General features: G+C 50.5%; 1 protein-coding gene and 1 long non-coding RNA gene across 4 annotated transcripts in view; one reads left to right on the top strand and one right to left on the bottom strand.

Moving 5' to 3' along the window:
- Nucleotides 1-497, bottom strand: part of BRWD3 (bromodomain and WD repeat domain containing 3) — a 47,473-nt gene extending 46,976 nt beyond the window's left edge. For all 3 annotated transcript variants that reach the window (XM_030448881.1, XM_030448882.1, XM_030448884.1), the window contains exons 1-2: nt 232-497; nt 67-125 (exon numbers count right to left, since the gene is read on the bottom strand). In XM_030448881.1, the coding sequence (XP_030304741.1) occupies nt 67-125; nt 232-268 (96 nt within the window). In that variant the 5' untranslated portion in view covers nt 269-497. The remainder of the gene's footprint in view (nt 1-66; nt 126-231) is intronic.
- Nucleotides 15-2,128, top strand: LOC115598189. Its single transcript, XR_003987456.1, has 3 exons — nt 15-114; nt 1,521-1,696; nt 1,843-2,128. It is a non-coding gene; the product is annotated as an uncharacterized LOC115598189 (long non-coding RNA).
- Nucleotides 2,129-14,703: the final 12,575 nt, after the last annotated feature.

Genomic DNA, 14,703 nt, shown 5'->3' with positions numbered 1-14,703 from the left:
CAGCGGCTCCCCCGCCCGCCACCCTCCTACCCCGGCCCGGCCGGAGCCCCCGGCTCCCCCGCTCACCTGAGCTGATTTCTTGCAGGGTCCGGACTGCAGGAACCGGGCGATCAGGTAATAGAGCTCTGCGGGGAGGGGGAGACGAGGGGAGGGGAGAAGGGGACACGGTTACAAGGAGGGGGCTCGGCCGGCGGGGCGCAGGGCAGCCCCCCCGCCGCCAGCGATACCCACCGGCTTCGAGCTGGGTCGGGGCGGCCGCCGTCGCCATCCTCCTCAGGAGGCCCGAGGGGGAGGGGAAGGTGGCGGATGGGCGCCCCGAAGGAGACGCCGCTCCTACTGCTGCCGAGCCCCCATGGAGGAGCCCCGCTGCCTTTTCGCGGCGTTAGCCCCGGTCCGGTTCCCGCCCGGGTTCATCGCATCGCCGGCCGCCCCATGGCTTATCCCGGCCCGAGAGGAGCAGCCGCCGAGCAGGGTGCAGGGCGCGCCGCCCGCCGCACGGGGGCGATGCGGGGCCGGAGGCGGCGGAGAGGGAAGCGGGGCCGGGGAGGGGAGGGGCCGGGGACGGAAGCGCCGGGGCGGAAGGGAGGGGCCGTGACGCACGGGGACGACGCGCGGCGTCAGCGCGGCACTTCCGGGCGGAAGCTGCGGGAGGAGGAAGAGGAAAAGGCGGAAAAGGAAGAGGCGGAGGGGCCGCGGCCGGGCCTGAGGGCACCCAGGGCACTTCTCATCCCCTCGGAGATTCCCCCCTCCCTCCGGTCCCGTCTCCATCCCTTTCAGCCTCCCCGAGGTGCCAGGGCCTGGAGGAAGCCTCCTGCCCCCCCCCCCATCTGGCAAATGGAGCCCCTCGGGGGCTGGAGGGCAATGAGTTGTTAAATGAAGCTGGGGCTCCTGGTCAAGCAGGACAAGGGGGGTGTTGTGTGCAGGGGAAAGGCAGGAAAAGGCCGGCAGACCTGGCTGAGCTGTAGGGAAAGGAGGTGCTGGGTACAGGAGGGTCCAGAGTGGGAGATGCTGGGGCACCAAATTACAACTGCTTTGCTCCCAGTGTCCAGGGAATAAAACTAGGATTAATGTGGCTGCTGTTCTCTGGGAAGAAGGGGTTCAGCACCACTTACTGTAAGGGGAAACAAACACTTCATCCCATGGGAAGTATCCTGTCAGAGCTCTGGAGCTTTGTGTCACTCGAGCAATCAGTTCCTGAAACAGAGGAAGTGAACTGACAACACTGAGTGTGAAGCTGTGTTTTGCCACCCAAATCACCTGGCATTTGGTGTGAGAACTCCCTGAGCCTTGGCAGCTTAACAATCCCTGGTGGTGCTGGAAAAATCCGACAGCTCATCCTGGTGCTTGGAATACCCAGGGCTGAATCATCCCCAGGCAGTGCTGTTGCAACAAGACGAAGGATCCGTTCATTTTTAGCCTGTGTTTAGAGCACCTACTCCTGGGGGAGGCTTTCTCAGTGCTGGCCCAGAGCTCCTCCTGCTGTTGCCCTGGGGGTGATGTTCTTCCTCTCCTCGGGAAAGCTTCCAGGTTCCTGACCCGGTGCCAGCAGCTCCGGAGGAGGATTTGGGTGCTTTGAGCTTCAGCTGCTCCACAGAGTTCACCCGTGGAGGTTCCTCATGTTGTGCCACCAGTGGGTTACCTGCCTGCTCTGTGGACCTCATTCTTCCTCCATCCTCTGAAGTTCTCAGGTTTCTAGGTGAGGATTTAAAGGTGTTTTTTAAATCCCTCACCGTGCTGGCTTTGGGAATCTGCTTTAGGGAGGATTCACTGCTGGAAGTGCAACCAGGTGCCATCTGCCCAAACCTCTGTTCTGGGGGTAACAACTCCCCCACCTTCCCACAGTTACCACTGCTTTAATCTGCCCCTGTTGGAACACAGCTGCAGCCAGGATGCACAGATCTGCACCCCAGGTGCTGCCAATCAAAATAAACCCAGAAAGTTCAGAGTGGAAAGGTGCAGGTGTGCCAGGTTGTGCCTTTCCTTCTCAGTGGGTGCAGCTGGAACTGGGTGTCTGAGCCAGTCTGGAGTGAAAGACTACAGCAAATCAAGAATCTTCAGCATTAAATTTTTTTGCAGTGTTTTCTGTGCACGTTTTTGGGTCTGTTCTGCTCTACTTGGGCCTTTCGTGTCCCTGGCACACAGGGGCAGTGACTGGTGCAGAAATAAATGGCATTTAGAAGGAACTTGGGCTCTGGTGACTTCTGTAAGCAAATATGGATATCATAGAATCATAGAATTGGCTGGGTTGGAAGGGACCTCTGAGATCATCAAGTCCAACCCTTGATCCACTACTTCTGCAGTTCCCAGACCGTGGCACTGAGTGCCACATCCAGTCTCTTTTTAAATATCTCCAGACACGGAGAATCCACTACTTCCCTGGGCAGCCCATTCCAATGCCTGAGCACCCTCTCCAGAAAGAAATTCTTTCTAATCTCCAACCTAAACCTCCCCTGGCACAACTTGAGACTGTGCCCTCTTGTCTGGCTGAGAGTTGCCTCAGAAAAGAGACCAAAAGCATATTGAGAAGTCAGGGTTTAATTTAACATCATCTGCAAATGCAGCAAAGGCAACATCAAGGTTTGGTTTCAGACTGATTCGATTTTTAAGGCAAAAAGAACCGAGGTGAAAAATAATTAACAGTAATTAAAGAGCCTCAGGTTTCGCGGGGTAGATCTCCAGATTTCCACTCCTTCCGCCGGTTTTCTCCCTTGATAAGAGCTGTGAAATAACAACGAGGCAGCTGTTAGATATTATACAAGACTGCTGTAGGATTTTTTGGCTGTTTCCACGCGTTTTCTCCCTCATTTCCCTGCTGCGTCACGCCAGCCTTTCCTCTAGATGGTGCCCGAACCCCAGGAGCCGGATGCATCCCATGGGAAAGGCTGCTGGGAAACGGGACGCCGCTCGCCTTTGTTTCTAAATTTTATCTCCTGGTCGTTCCCTAAACTGATGGATGATTTCTCCCTCTTGCTGCGGGGAGGGCCGTGTATTAAAATCCATCCCTTAAAGCCTAAAATGCCCCCAGGCTGGAGCGGTGCCAGCTCCCCATCCCCATTCCCTCTTTCTGCTGGCAGCCATTAACTGCTGGGAGCTGCTGGGAGCATCCCCGCCGAGGCTGGGGAACCTGCTTTTTGCCCGCTTCGGCAGGGAATGAAACCCCTGAACGTTTCTCTGTGTCTCTTATTTTACAGCAAAACGCAATCCTGGAGGCAGGGAGGAGAGGCAGCAGTGGTGTGTGTGTGTCCCTGGGCAGGAGCAGGGAAAGAACCTCAGGATTCCAGGATTTGTATGTTCAGCATCACCAAGTTGCACCTGAAAGTGTTTGTAACCCCCCCCCCCCCCAGGTTTGATAAGCAGGGAAGTTACTATCAGTTGTAAGGGACAAGGTGGGGTTTGTTATTGTTGCTGATCCCTCTACATCCCTGTCTAGGGGTTGGGTTCTGCCCCCCAGGAGCCCCCCTGTCCTCACCCCTTCTCCTGAGATGGCCCCTGCAGGGGGCACAGAGGGGCACAACCCCCCCTGGGGCCAATTCAGCAACTTCACAGTTTGTAAAATAATCCTTTGATGTTCAGTTTGTGATCAGATGTTCAGAAAGCCACAGGGCAAAAACTCTTGCTGGAACTTTCCTCCTGCAGCACTTTTCATCCTCTTCACCCTGAGAGCAAACTGCAGGACCCCTCCCACTGCCTGGCCACCATCCTGGGGGGACCTGGCTGTCCCCAAGCTGGGCATTTGGCTCCCTACACCTCTTCATCCCCAAAGGAGATTTTTAAATTATTATTTATATTTTTTTCTGTGAAATCCCCCTGTTTCTGGTTTCATATTAATTTTAGCCACCTCCACCCAGACTCTGAGCTGCCTTCTCCAGGAACCAGCAGGGCAGCCCCGAGGCTCAGCCTTGTCTGAGGTGACAGAATTTCTTCCCTTTGATAATATGGATTTCAGGAGCAGGCTGCCTGGTGCTGGGAACCATTTCCCTCAAACAGCTGCAAAAGAAATGATGGGACATTTTCCAGTGCAATGCCTGCAACCACCCAAAATACCCCAAATCCCACTGGAAAATTCACAGCCTCAGAGTGCCTGCTTTAGCAAGGCTTAGGGGGATTATGGAATTAAATTGGTCGCCCCTTCCACCCTTCCCCCAGTCAAAAGACATTAGAAATCTAAACACAGACAAAAAAAGGGATGTTAAAACAACACAGGTTGTTTTATAGGTTTTAAAAAAACCTATAAAAGCCAGGGGACTCGTTGTTAAGGCTTATTCTAGGATGCTATTGTCTTTCCCAGGGTTTTCCCTTGGGGAGCCAGGGGGAATCTCCTGACTCCTGCTCTAAGGCTCCCAGCAGGGCTCTGCCTTGGTAATTCCCCTGCCCAGAGCCACCTGATGCCACAGGAGCCCTTCCTCCACCACCACATCATTCTGCCTGACCTGGACCCTGCTTATTCCCTGCCTGGTATTCCCAGCTCCATCCTTTCCCCAGGGCAGCATCCTGCTCCTTTTCAGGGAGAGTTGCTGCCACGAAAGCTTTGCTTTAATCTCTGCTGGATTTATCTAGATGCATCAATCTCTGGAAGGCTTACAGGGGTCTCAGGTCTTCTACGTGCACACAGCCTTGGTTTGTTATCTGGATGTGGTTTATTCAATATTAAATAAATAAAATAAAAAAAAAAAGAAAGAAAACAAACAAAAAAAGCCCTGTAAAAACTGCTTGCTTTGAACTGCTTTGGCCTGGGCAGTGGAACAAGTGCTGCAGCTCTCAGTCATGCCTGGCACCCATGTAATGTGTTTTAGGCTAATATGTGGCATGTTTTGTCTGTTTGAAATGAATTCTAAAATAAATAAATAAAAATCTTAACTTTGAATATTTCTGTATCTTCACACCACATTTTAAAGAAATCATTTCTAAAAAGATAAACTTAAATATTAATTTCCTATGCAGTGACAGAACTCATTTCACCCAAACAACCCCAGAAATATTCCCATGACCAGATCACCCCCTTTCCTCACACATTCCTTGATGTCATGACAGACCCTCCTATCTGAAGTCTTTTAGTCCAGTTCTCCTGATTAATAAAATAAATTCAGGAGGCTTGGGGTGAAGCAGTGAGACACCTGTGCAGCAGCCAACAGGATTTACAGAGATTTGGAGCTCTTTGGGGCAAACACAGATTTATTTTTGCCCCTGCCAGCACCTGGTAGAGGCCCCCCCTGAGCACCCCAGCCAGGCAGCCAGCTGAGGGTTGTTAATAACTGCTAATTAAAATTAGTTACCTTGCACCTTCTCAGAGCCTGATTGCAAGGGCTGGGGAGGAAGGACAAGAAAGGAGCAGGGGAATTTGTTTTGCCCTGGTCACAGTCACCCTTGCTTGCCCTGCCTGGCTCTGTCCTCTGACTCTCTGGGGTCCTGTGGCCCCTCTGTGGCCCCTCCATGTCACCTCTGTGTCCCCTCCCAAGCTCTCCTGCAGCAGGGAGCTGTGAGGCTTCGTTGTGCAGATTGGAGCTGAAGTTTCCAGGAATTTTTCTCCACCCTGGGAAGCTGCTGGCAGGGCAGGCAGGGGCTGGGGACACTGACTGCTTGTGACAAGTCCAGCCTGGAAGGAAACTCCAAGAGTGGAGGATCAGAACCTGAATAAAACCTACTCTGGCAACAGAATAACTCACCTTAAAAATCAAGCCTGCATTGGGAAGTATCCCTAAGTGTTCAGGGAACAGAAAAAAGATAATTTTTAATCTTTTTTTTTTCTTTTAGCTTCGTGGACTTTTGATCTATTCCCAGGCTTGGAGGCAGATATTAAAAAACCAGAAGAAAACAGATTTTATCAGCAATAGGAGTGTACCTGAGCACTTTCTTTCTTTGTCTTTCAATGGGGGAGAAAAGAACATTTCCTTGCATACAGGGAAGGACAACATCTCCTTCCCTTTAGCAGAGGTGGCCATGGAGCTTTCCTTTAGCTCTTTCCCTCACCTGAGGTTTTAGGGCTGGTGGCAGTGTCACAGCAGGAGGGGAAGGACCCTCCCAGGCAGGACAGAGACCCCTAAGGAGGAAAGCCAAAACCTAATGAATTTTCTGCCACTCAACACTTAATTTCAGTGCATGAAATGCAGCATGTGGGAATTCATGAACCAATCTGATTACTGCCAAATGTAATTTGAACAGTGATAAAGTCAAGACCCGTTTTTTTTTTCCTGGATAGAGATAAAATGTCTCAAAAAACTCTCTGGAAAACTGGTTTGGTCCCAGGGCTGATCAGCACAGCTGTGCCCTGCAGCCAAGAGGGAAAGGTGGTGGAGATCCAGCTGGGCAGCCAGATGCCAGGGGTGCTTCCTGCCTCTCACCAGGGGAATGGATTGTGGGGTAATTCAGAAGCAGTGGATGCCTCAGGAGCAAAAAGAACCCACAGCCCCTACCTTTCCATCGTGTTCAGCCCCAGTTTCTCCCCCGTGCATCTCAGTATTCAATCCCTGGAGGTGTTTTGGTTCCTCTGAAGCTCAGGAGAGGTAGATCTCACTCCTGTGGAGCATCTTGTCCAGAGCCAGCTTGTTGAAGGCACCTGATGAGCCAAGAAAGAAAAGGAAGGAGGTGGAAGGGGGTTGGGTGTTCCCTGCAAACACTGAATTCCCAGCCCTGGGACCATTCTCCTCTGCTGCCATCAGCTCCAGCCTGGGCTGAGGGGTCCCCAGGGCTGGAATGTCCTCATCTGCTGCAAACATTTGCCCCAGTGTTACCCTCCTGAGTCCTGCAGGTTGAGTTCCAGCACCACAGCATCACTGCAGTGTCACCCTGAGGGAGCACATTGCACCAAGCTCAGGGATTTGCTCCTTCCCAACCTGTTGCTCCTCTCTAAATAACTCCTCTGTGTGCTTATAAAGAGAGGAGCCGTGTATTTATATACACAAACCATGGGTTTTCTTTACTTTGCTTATCAGAATTCTGTATAAGAAGCTGTCAGAAGCCATTCAAAAGACCTGATGTATTCAGTGCTTCTCCCTTCCCTACCAGGCAAACTATCTTCTCCCAAACTAAATTACTTTGCTTTGACAGCATTTGTTCTTGACAAATCCATCCTGGCTGCTTTTTTATCATTTTATTAATCTCCAGGATCAGCTTAATATTTTCCCCTCTATCTTCCCAGGTATCAGGGTTAGCCTGACTGCTCTGGCATTCCCTGCTCCTCATTTTTGAGGGCATCTGAGTCTCTGGGATGTCCCTGTCACCTTGGGCTTATTGTGGATGCTCACTCCCACTGATGTCCCTGTCTGGGAGGTGATGCTCCCCATGATCTCTGCTCCTCATCCTGCTGCTCCCAGCTGGAGACTTTGCAGCTGCCTCTCCTGCTGCCCCTCTGACCTTGGGCACTTTCTTCTCTCCCTCACGGGACATTTCTCGTCCCAGTTTGGGAAGCCTCCCCTACGTTCCTCCTGGAAATAGCCTGGAAATTCCCCTGCTGACACCAGCTGTGTCCTGTTTTGATGGGAGCAACCAAGTCCTGAGTGTTCCTTCCCTCAGGGGAGGGGAAGTGGGACAGATGCTGCCTGGGCTGCACCAACTTCTGCACCTGAAGTCCAACATCCTTTGATCAGCATCTCTGCTGAGCAGCTCTTCCCAACCCAAAGCTTCTGCACAAACATTTCTGCAGCCTTTCCCTGCTCTGCCTTTCCCCAGCAGTTCTCCTGGGAAGCAGAGGGGCTCTCCAGACCATGCTCAGCTCCATTCAAGCCAGTCCCATAGAGAAACCCAATTGCCATTTCACACCTTCCCTAAAAGAAGAGGGATTCTCACCTAAAGAAAAGGTGAGGGGTAGAAGCACCAGGTCCAACAAAAATTAATATAATTGTTAGGATCTTAGTGGGGAGCTGCCTCAGATCTTTAAATCCAAACCATTCAAGGTTTTAGTCTTTAATGAACATTTCTGTGGTGGGTGCTGTCTCCCAGGCAAGGCTCTACCTGAGCTCTGCCCCAGCTTCCTGGCTCTTTTCTTGTTTGGATTTAAAAAAAAAAAAAAAAAAAAAAAAAAAAGGGAAAAGAAAAATGAAAAGAAAGGAAAAAAAAAAAAAAAAGAACCTGGCATACTTTACAATCACAGGGCAGAGTTTTCAAGGTAAAGAGGGAAAAGAAATCAGCAATTTAGACTTCCAGTGCATTTTCTGCCCATTTCTTGCTAGCATGCTGCTGCACCATTTCCATGTTCAGCATTAGCTTTAAATTGTGCTTGAAATTTGGAGTGAAATCCCCTTTGTACAGTAAATAGGCTTAGTGCTGTGCTGCCAATCAGCCTGCTGGCCCCCCTCCTTCTTTTTTCAGGGCCGGGGGGGGGAAGGTATTTTTCAGGAAAAGAAAGAGCCCACTCATCTGACATAATTTCCTAAGATTCTCTCCACCAGGAGCTGAAATAAATCGGGCCATTAAAGGCATCATTAGGAGCAGATGTTGGCTGCTTTGGGGCTGCCACTGCCTCCCCCCACATTCCTCACCCCGGCAGCCCCAGTGCTGCTGCCATCAGCTCTGGCTTTTTTCTCTTTTCATAAAAAAACCCCCAGCCCCCCTCCACAAGCCAGAAGTTATTAGAGGTTTGCTACAGAGCAGGAGAACCCTATAGCTGCTGCTGGCTGGAAGTTGTTCTGGGGAGATCCAGAGGAGAAATCTGTGAAGTTCCAGGCAACAAGAGGGGAATAATTACTGGGAAAAATATCTCCTGGACGTAGTGTTAATGTCTTTCAAACAGTCCCATGTTTCTTCCCTCCAGCCAGGTTTGCTTTGCCACCATTTCCACATTAAATAGGAGCAAGAGGTGGGAATTCAGTGGTGTCTCTGGGAGCTGCCAAACTCTCCCAGGCTCCTTTCATCCCAGCCGGCTTGGGACCAGGGTGGTTTGGCCACAGCCCTGCTGGTGAAATGCTCCCCAGTTTTCTCATAATCCTGGCTGCTTTTCCAGTTGGAGTGGATCCCTTTGGCCATCTCTACATCAGGGAAACCTTGGGAAAGGCACCGTGGTGCAGGCAAGGCTGAGGCTCAAACCTCACAGCAAACAGGAGTTGTCTTGTAGGGCTCCTGGCCTTCTCATCAGAGAATATTTAAGGGGGGGGGGGGAAATCACAAGACCCCTGTTCCTGCCCTGCAGCTGATTCAGTGAAAGAAATAAAAAATAAAATAAAATGGAAATTGTCTGCTGGGAAGCAGAGATCTGGTGAGATTTGAGTTTGTTTGGGGCAGCTGCTCTCCTGAAAATCCAGCTTGTCCCTGGGCACTCTCCTGGTGATTCCCATGGAGGGATGGACCTGGTGGTGCTCCAGCAGGTGCTGGGAGATTCCAGAGCTGGAGTTACCTGAGCTGGTGACTGGTGGTCCCAGAGCTCAGCTCCTCTGCCCGCCTTGGGTGCAGCTCATCCACACCCCAAGCCAACACGTGCTGAAGGCTCCTCGGAGGCACAGATTTCTGTAGCGGGAGGAGCCATTCTTGCTCCTGAAGCTCGACAAGCCGCTGGTCTCTTCCAGGACTCCAGCCACCACACAGCGCTTCCAGGGTAGAAGTGTAGCAGGAAGAGCCTTTCTTGCTCCAGAGGCTTGACGAGCTGCTGGCCTCTCCATGCCTCACACCAGAGTGAACTGAGGTCCCTTCTGTGGGTGTGTGTCCCACCTTTATTGGCCCCCTGGTCTTGCTCATGCCCAATAGGGGCCTGTCCTAATCAGGCACAGGTGGACTCACACCCACTCTTTGGCAACTCAAAGCACCTGGTTGACAATGTTTCTCTACAGATTTCCCCATTTCTTTCATTGGGAAAGTTTATCCAGTCCATAAATAAAGGAGGAAAACCCAACGCACCCTGGCCAGAATCACCAGCAGCCTAAGCCAGGCTGGGCTTTTGAGTTTTTGTAGTGACAAACAGCTGCAAATATTAATAAGGTTTAAACAAGTGAAGTGCTTCCTGGATGCTCTGCTGCTTCTCTCAGCTCCTCCAGGGGAGAATGAGACTCCTCCATCATCTCTCCTCCCCAAAAAGTCATCACTTTTCCCTACTTCCTTATCCCCTCCCAAGGTGGCTCCAGCTCCTGTTGCAGAGCTCTCCAGGGGCTCTCAGAGCAGCAGTGGTACCCAGCGACACAGCTGAGTCCTCCTGTGATGCCAGTGAATAAAACACTGGGATGTTGTCTTCTCTCCCTGCATTTCACCCCAGAAATCTGGCTTTGGGAGAGCTTCACACCCCTTCTGATGGCAACACAAATAACTTAACTTTCAACAGCTTCTTGCAGAGGGAACCAAGGAAAGTGGAATAAAGAAATGAGGTGTAGAATAAGAAAATACTCTAAAAGAGCTGATGAAGAGGAAAGAAGAGGTACATCTCTGTCATCAGGCTGGTTCACATAAGGGCAGGGAATAGTTGGGGCCATAGCAGACCTAAATAATGGAGAGTTTAAGGTTTTAATGCAATGGGTACAGAATCCAGGCACTGTCTCCCTCCTGTGCCTCGATACTGCATTTTATTTTGTATTACACAGCCTGAGGTCCTTCAGGGAAGAAGAAGAAGAAGGGGCAGCTGTTGTGGTTTCCCTGCTCTGGCAGTGCAGGAGGGCTGAGCAAGGTGAAAATGATTTTCCAGAGTTAACGTGGGGTTGGCTCTGGCTCCTGCTCCAGCTCTGCCTTCAGCTACAGCTCCATCCAGCCCTGGGGCAGCCTTGCTCCTGCATCCCATCCCTGCCCATCCTTCTTTCCCCAAGCACCCACTGAGGGAAAGTAATCACTTGCCTTACCTCTAGGTTTAATTACTCTCTAATTAGGAGTGTAGTCCATCCAGAGGTCAGGATGGAGCTTTGTGCCATCTGCCATTGCCAGGCCACTGCTTTGGCTTTGCATGCCTGGCTGGGTGTGCTGGAGGCTCTGAAATGGGGGCTGGTTTATTCACCCTGCCCCCCCTAGGTCTTTGGAAAGGAAATTTGAAAAAGAAAAAGAAAAAGAAAAAGAAAAAGAAAAAGAAAAAGAAAAAGAAAAAGAAAAAGAAAAAGAAAAAGAAAAAAGAAAAAGAAAAAGAAAAAGAAAAAGAAAAAGAAAAAGAAAAGAAAAGAAAAATGGTCAAAACTGCTGCATGCTGCCCTCTTCCCTTCCACTTTTGAAGCCTTTGAGCATCCAGTTTTCCAGCAATTGGGAGGAAAATTGCTCTGAGAGAAAGAAACAAAAATCTGTCTGATTTTTTTAAACAAAACCCCCCGTGCCACACAAGCAGCTGCAGAGAATTTCTCTTCCAAGCAGATGATGTAATGAGCTTTGTCAGCCAGTGCTGTAATGAATAAAAACCTTGAGCCTCAAATCATCTGAACTGCTGATGAAAGTGCTGAGGTTCCTGGTGCCAGTGGTCACCAGAAGGAGCTGGAGCTGGTGGCTTTGTCGTGCAGCCCTTGGCTGAAGGGAGCTGGAGAGCTGAGGGCTTGAACCTGGCAATAACCAAACCCAGGATCTGGAATTGCTGAGGGAGAGGAGAACTGGAGAGAAGTGGGAGAGGAGGCTTCTGCCCCTCTTTGCATGCCAGACACATGAATTTCCCATGGCACAAGAGGTAGCAAGGCTGGATGTGCAGAAGACCTTTCTCCAACCCCTTTTTCCTTACATTTTTTCTCTTTTAGCTCCTGGATGGCCTCTCTGTTTATTAAAGACATTTCTTCTTTGCAAAGCAGAGGAGAGAAATGTGAGGTGTACTGAATAAGAATCCATCAGGCAGAGCTGTGATGGTCTCATGAGCAGGCTCTGCTGCCACGGGGATGGTGCCACCAAACTTTAACCAGCCAGGGCAGGCTTTTTCTGCCTAGGTACTGGCCTGAAAAGTCCAAGGAAGAAGTGAAATGAAAAGAAAACATCTATTTATGAGGCCTGGACCAGACAAGAGGTCTTAGATTGCAACTGAAAAAAGGAAGCTGAGTCTGTAGACTGAGGATGATCCTGTGTGATCCCACCTGGATTTCAGCTTCGAGCAAGTGGTAGGTGCTGGTTTCCACCTGCTATAGATGGAAAACCTCTGGAGGAAGAGTACCACGAGGGCTTTGCTGTGTCTGAACTTCTATATCCTCCACGAACACCCCTGGTTCCTGCCTGCCAGCCTTCCCACAGCTCTGGTTACAAAGCAGGACAAGCACCAGCTACCCAGCACATCCCATTTACACAAAGATTTAAAGGATCAGATCTTCACCACACTCAACCTGATGGAGAAACTTCTGTTGACTTCCAACAGAGCAGTGGCCTCACCTCCCTATCTACTTGGATTTTTACAAATCTGCTGTTTCTTTCCCTTCAAGCTCACATCCTCTAGTAGTCAGGGCTTGCAAAATGAAATGAGTATTTGCTTGCCACTTATCCCCTGCAGGACTGGCACAAGCCACTGTCACCAGGGCAGGAGGACAGCGTGGCCACCCCCCTCCCCCCCCCCAGTCCCCACTAGCCAGCTCTTACAGGTTCTGCTTCATCCCAAGGGAAAGCAGATGGATTGCCCAAAACTCTGGTCCCTGAGGGTGGGGGCACATAAACCCCAAATTTCTATCCTAAAGAGGCTGAAGAGCAGAGCAGGGCAGGGCAGGGCAGGGAGGAGCAGCCATCCTCCCAGGGGAGCTGGGGTACATCTCCTGTTCACAGTGCCATCCACTCTCCCAACCTCCAACTCTCAGGGTCCTCCCTGATTATCCACTTCACTTCACTTTGCAGTCACACAGGAATACTCAGACATGACCACCACCTAGAGGCTGGAGCACTAAATGAAGCTGGAAAGGTTTATAGGCAATGATGGGCCCCCCCCCCAAAAAAAAGGGGGTTAGGAAGATTTTATGAGCCCAAATTGAGTGTCTGGACCTCCTTCCTTCAACCCAGTGGTAGCCCTCACCTCAACATCAGCTGATGGCAACACCAAAGGAACCTCCCACCCTGCAGAGATGAATTTAGGGATGGAATTTGGTGAAAAGCAGAAGATTGGGGTGCCCTGCTCCTCCCCTGCAAGGAGAGGTTAAGGAGGAGGATGAGCACATCACTGTGTTCCACAGCCCCCCCCCAGTCATCTTCCAAGGATTTGTCTGATCAGTTACCAAACCAGGATGATTTGGGGCACTGAGTTCCATGGCTTAATTAGACATTGTTGGGTTTGCATCTGCCACTGGGTGATTTCTTCCTCTTTGTTGCCTTTGTCTTCCAAGCCCCCCATTCACTTTCTCAGTGCCACTGCAGAGTCTGTGCATCTCCCTCCTCCTTTCCTCCCCCCTTGGCTGTCAATTCTTTGCAAGACAAAAAGGGTAATTTATTTAATTGTTGCTCAGAGAAGGCGCTAAAACTCTCCTTTATCCTCCCAACAGTTAATTACACTTGTTAATTGTTTTAATGACTCCCAGGGTAATGGTCCAGGTATAGAGGAGGACCCCATAGGGGCTCCGGAGGCATAAACCCGGAGCACTCAGCCAGCACTTCCAAGAGCTCTGGTGATAAAACCAGTCCCTAACAGCCCGGGTGGGGAAACCAGAGCAGGGAAAGCTTGGCCTGGGTTTGCAAATTCCTGTTTGCAGCATGGAAAGATTTATAGGAGGCAGCCTCAGGGAAAGGCAGATCCTGCAGGGTTTCCCTTGGATGGGGCCATCAAGGCTTTGGAGAAGCAACTCCAGCCTCTCCCTCTGCAGCAGAAAGGATGTGCTGGTGGTAGGTAGGGTTGGAGGGAGGGAAAATAAAAAGAAATCCAGCAAACTTCTGAAAGCTGAGGCTCAGTCCTAAGCTTAGCAACCACCTCCCTCTGACTCCATGGGGAACGGCAGCCCCCGTATCATATCAGTAAAACCAAAAAAAAAAAAAAAAAAAAAAAAAGATAATTTGTGGTCTCACAGAGCAGCATCTGCCAGCACCCTTGCAGCCAGGGTGAAATCTGAGAGTTGCCACAGCCTAAACCTTCCCTGCAGCTGCTTTTATCTTACCGGGAGGAAAACAAAACGAAACCCAGAAAGCTTTGTGGCTAAGATGTCTCACATCTGGTTTCAGCTCCAAGAAATGTACTTCCACCCCCTCCCTGAATTGTTAATGTTAAACAAACAAAACTCTGGTGATTTTTTTTCTTTTTTTTTTTTCTGGGTTTCATCTCTTGGGTAACTTACAAGCAGCTTTGCCTGCCAGTTCCAGGCTGGAGCTGCCCTTCATCTCTCCTGACAGCAATGCACCTCGCTCAGCCCACGGGGAGGGAAACCAAAAGCAAGTCCAATCTGGGACAATTCTTCAGGAACTTTCCCTCAGGAAGGCTCTGATGGAGCTGTTGCACAGCTCTGGGATGTCCTCTGCTCCTCACTTCAGCTCCAGGAGGGACTTCAGCCCCAGAGCTGGGGGGTGACACGGATCCAGGCTCTCCTGGGGGGAGATGAATTCCCTGTTGGCAGTGAGTTCCCTGCTTTGAATCTTGACCACTCTATTTTTAGGTTTCAATACAGCATTTTTGCCTGTGTTATTTATGCTCCCCCCCAGACACACACACTTTTTTGAGAAGGTCTGGAAATGTTTAAGACGTGCCCAATGGTATTAACTTGCCTTTCAGAGCCTTCTGATGTCAATTCCATTTCCACTCTTTTGGGAGCAGAGCGAAGTTGTGACTTTTTTATACCTGTTCAATCACATAAGGACCTACTTTCTTCCAGTGTTTTCAGGTGTACGATGAAGCTCACACTGCTGGGTTTGGACCTGACTGACACCTTTTCCATCTGA

This window comes from Calypte anna, chromosome 4 (genome assembly GCF_003957555.1).
Source record: "Calypte anna isolate BGI_N300 chromosome 4, bCalAnn1_v1.p, whole genome shotgun sequence".
NCBI lineage: Eukaryota > Metazoa > Chordata > Aves > Apodiformes > Trochilidae > Calypte > Calypte anna.
This window is presented reverse-complemented; position numbering and strand designations above follow the sequence as displayed.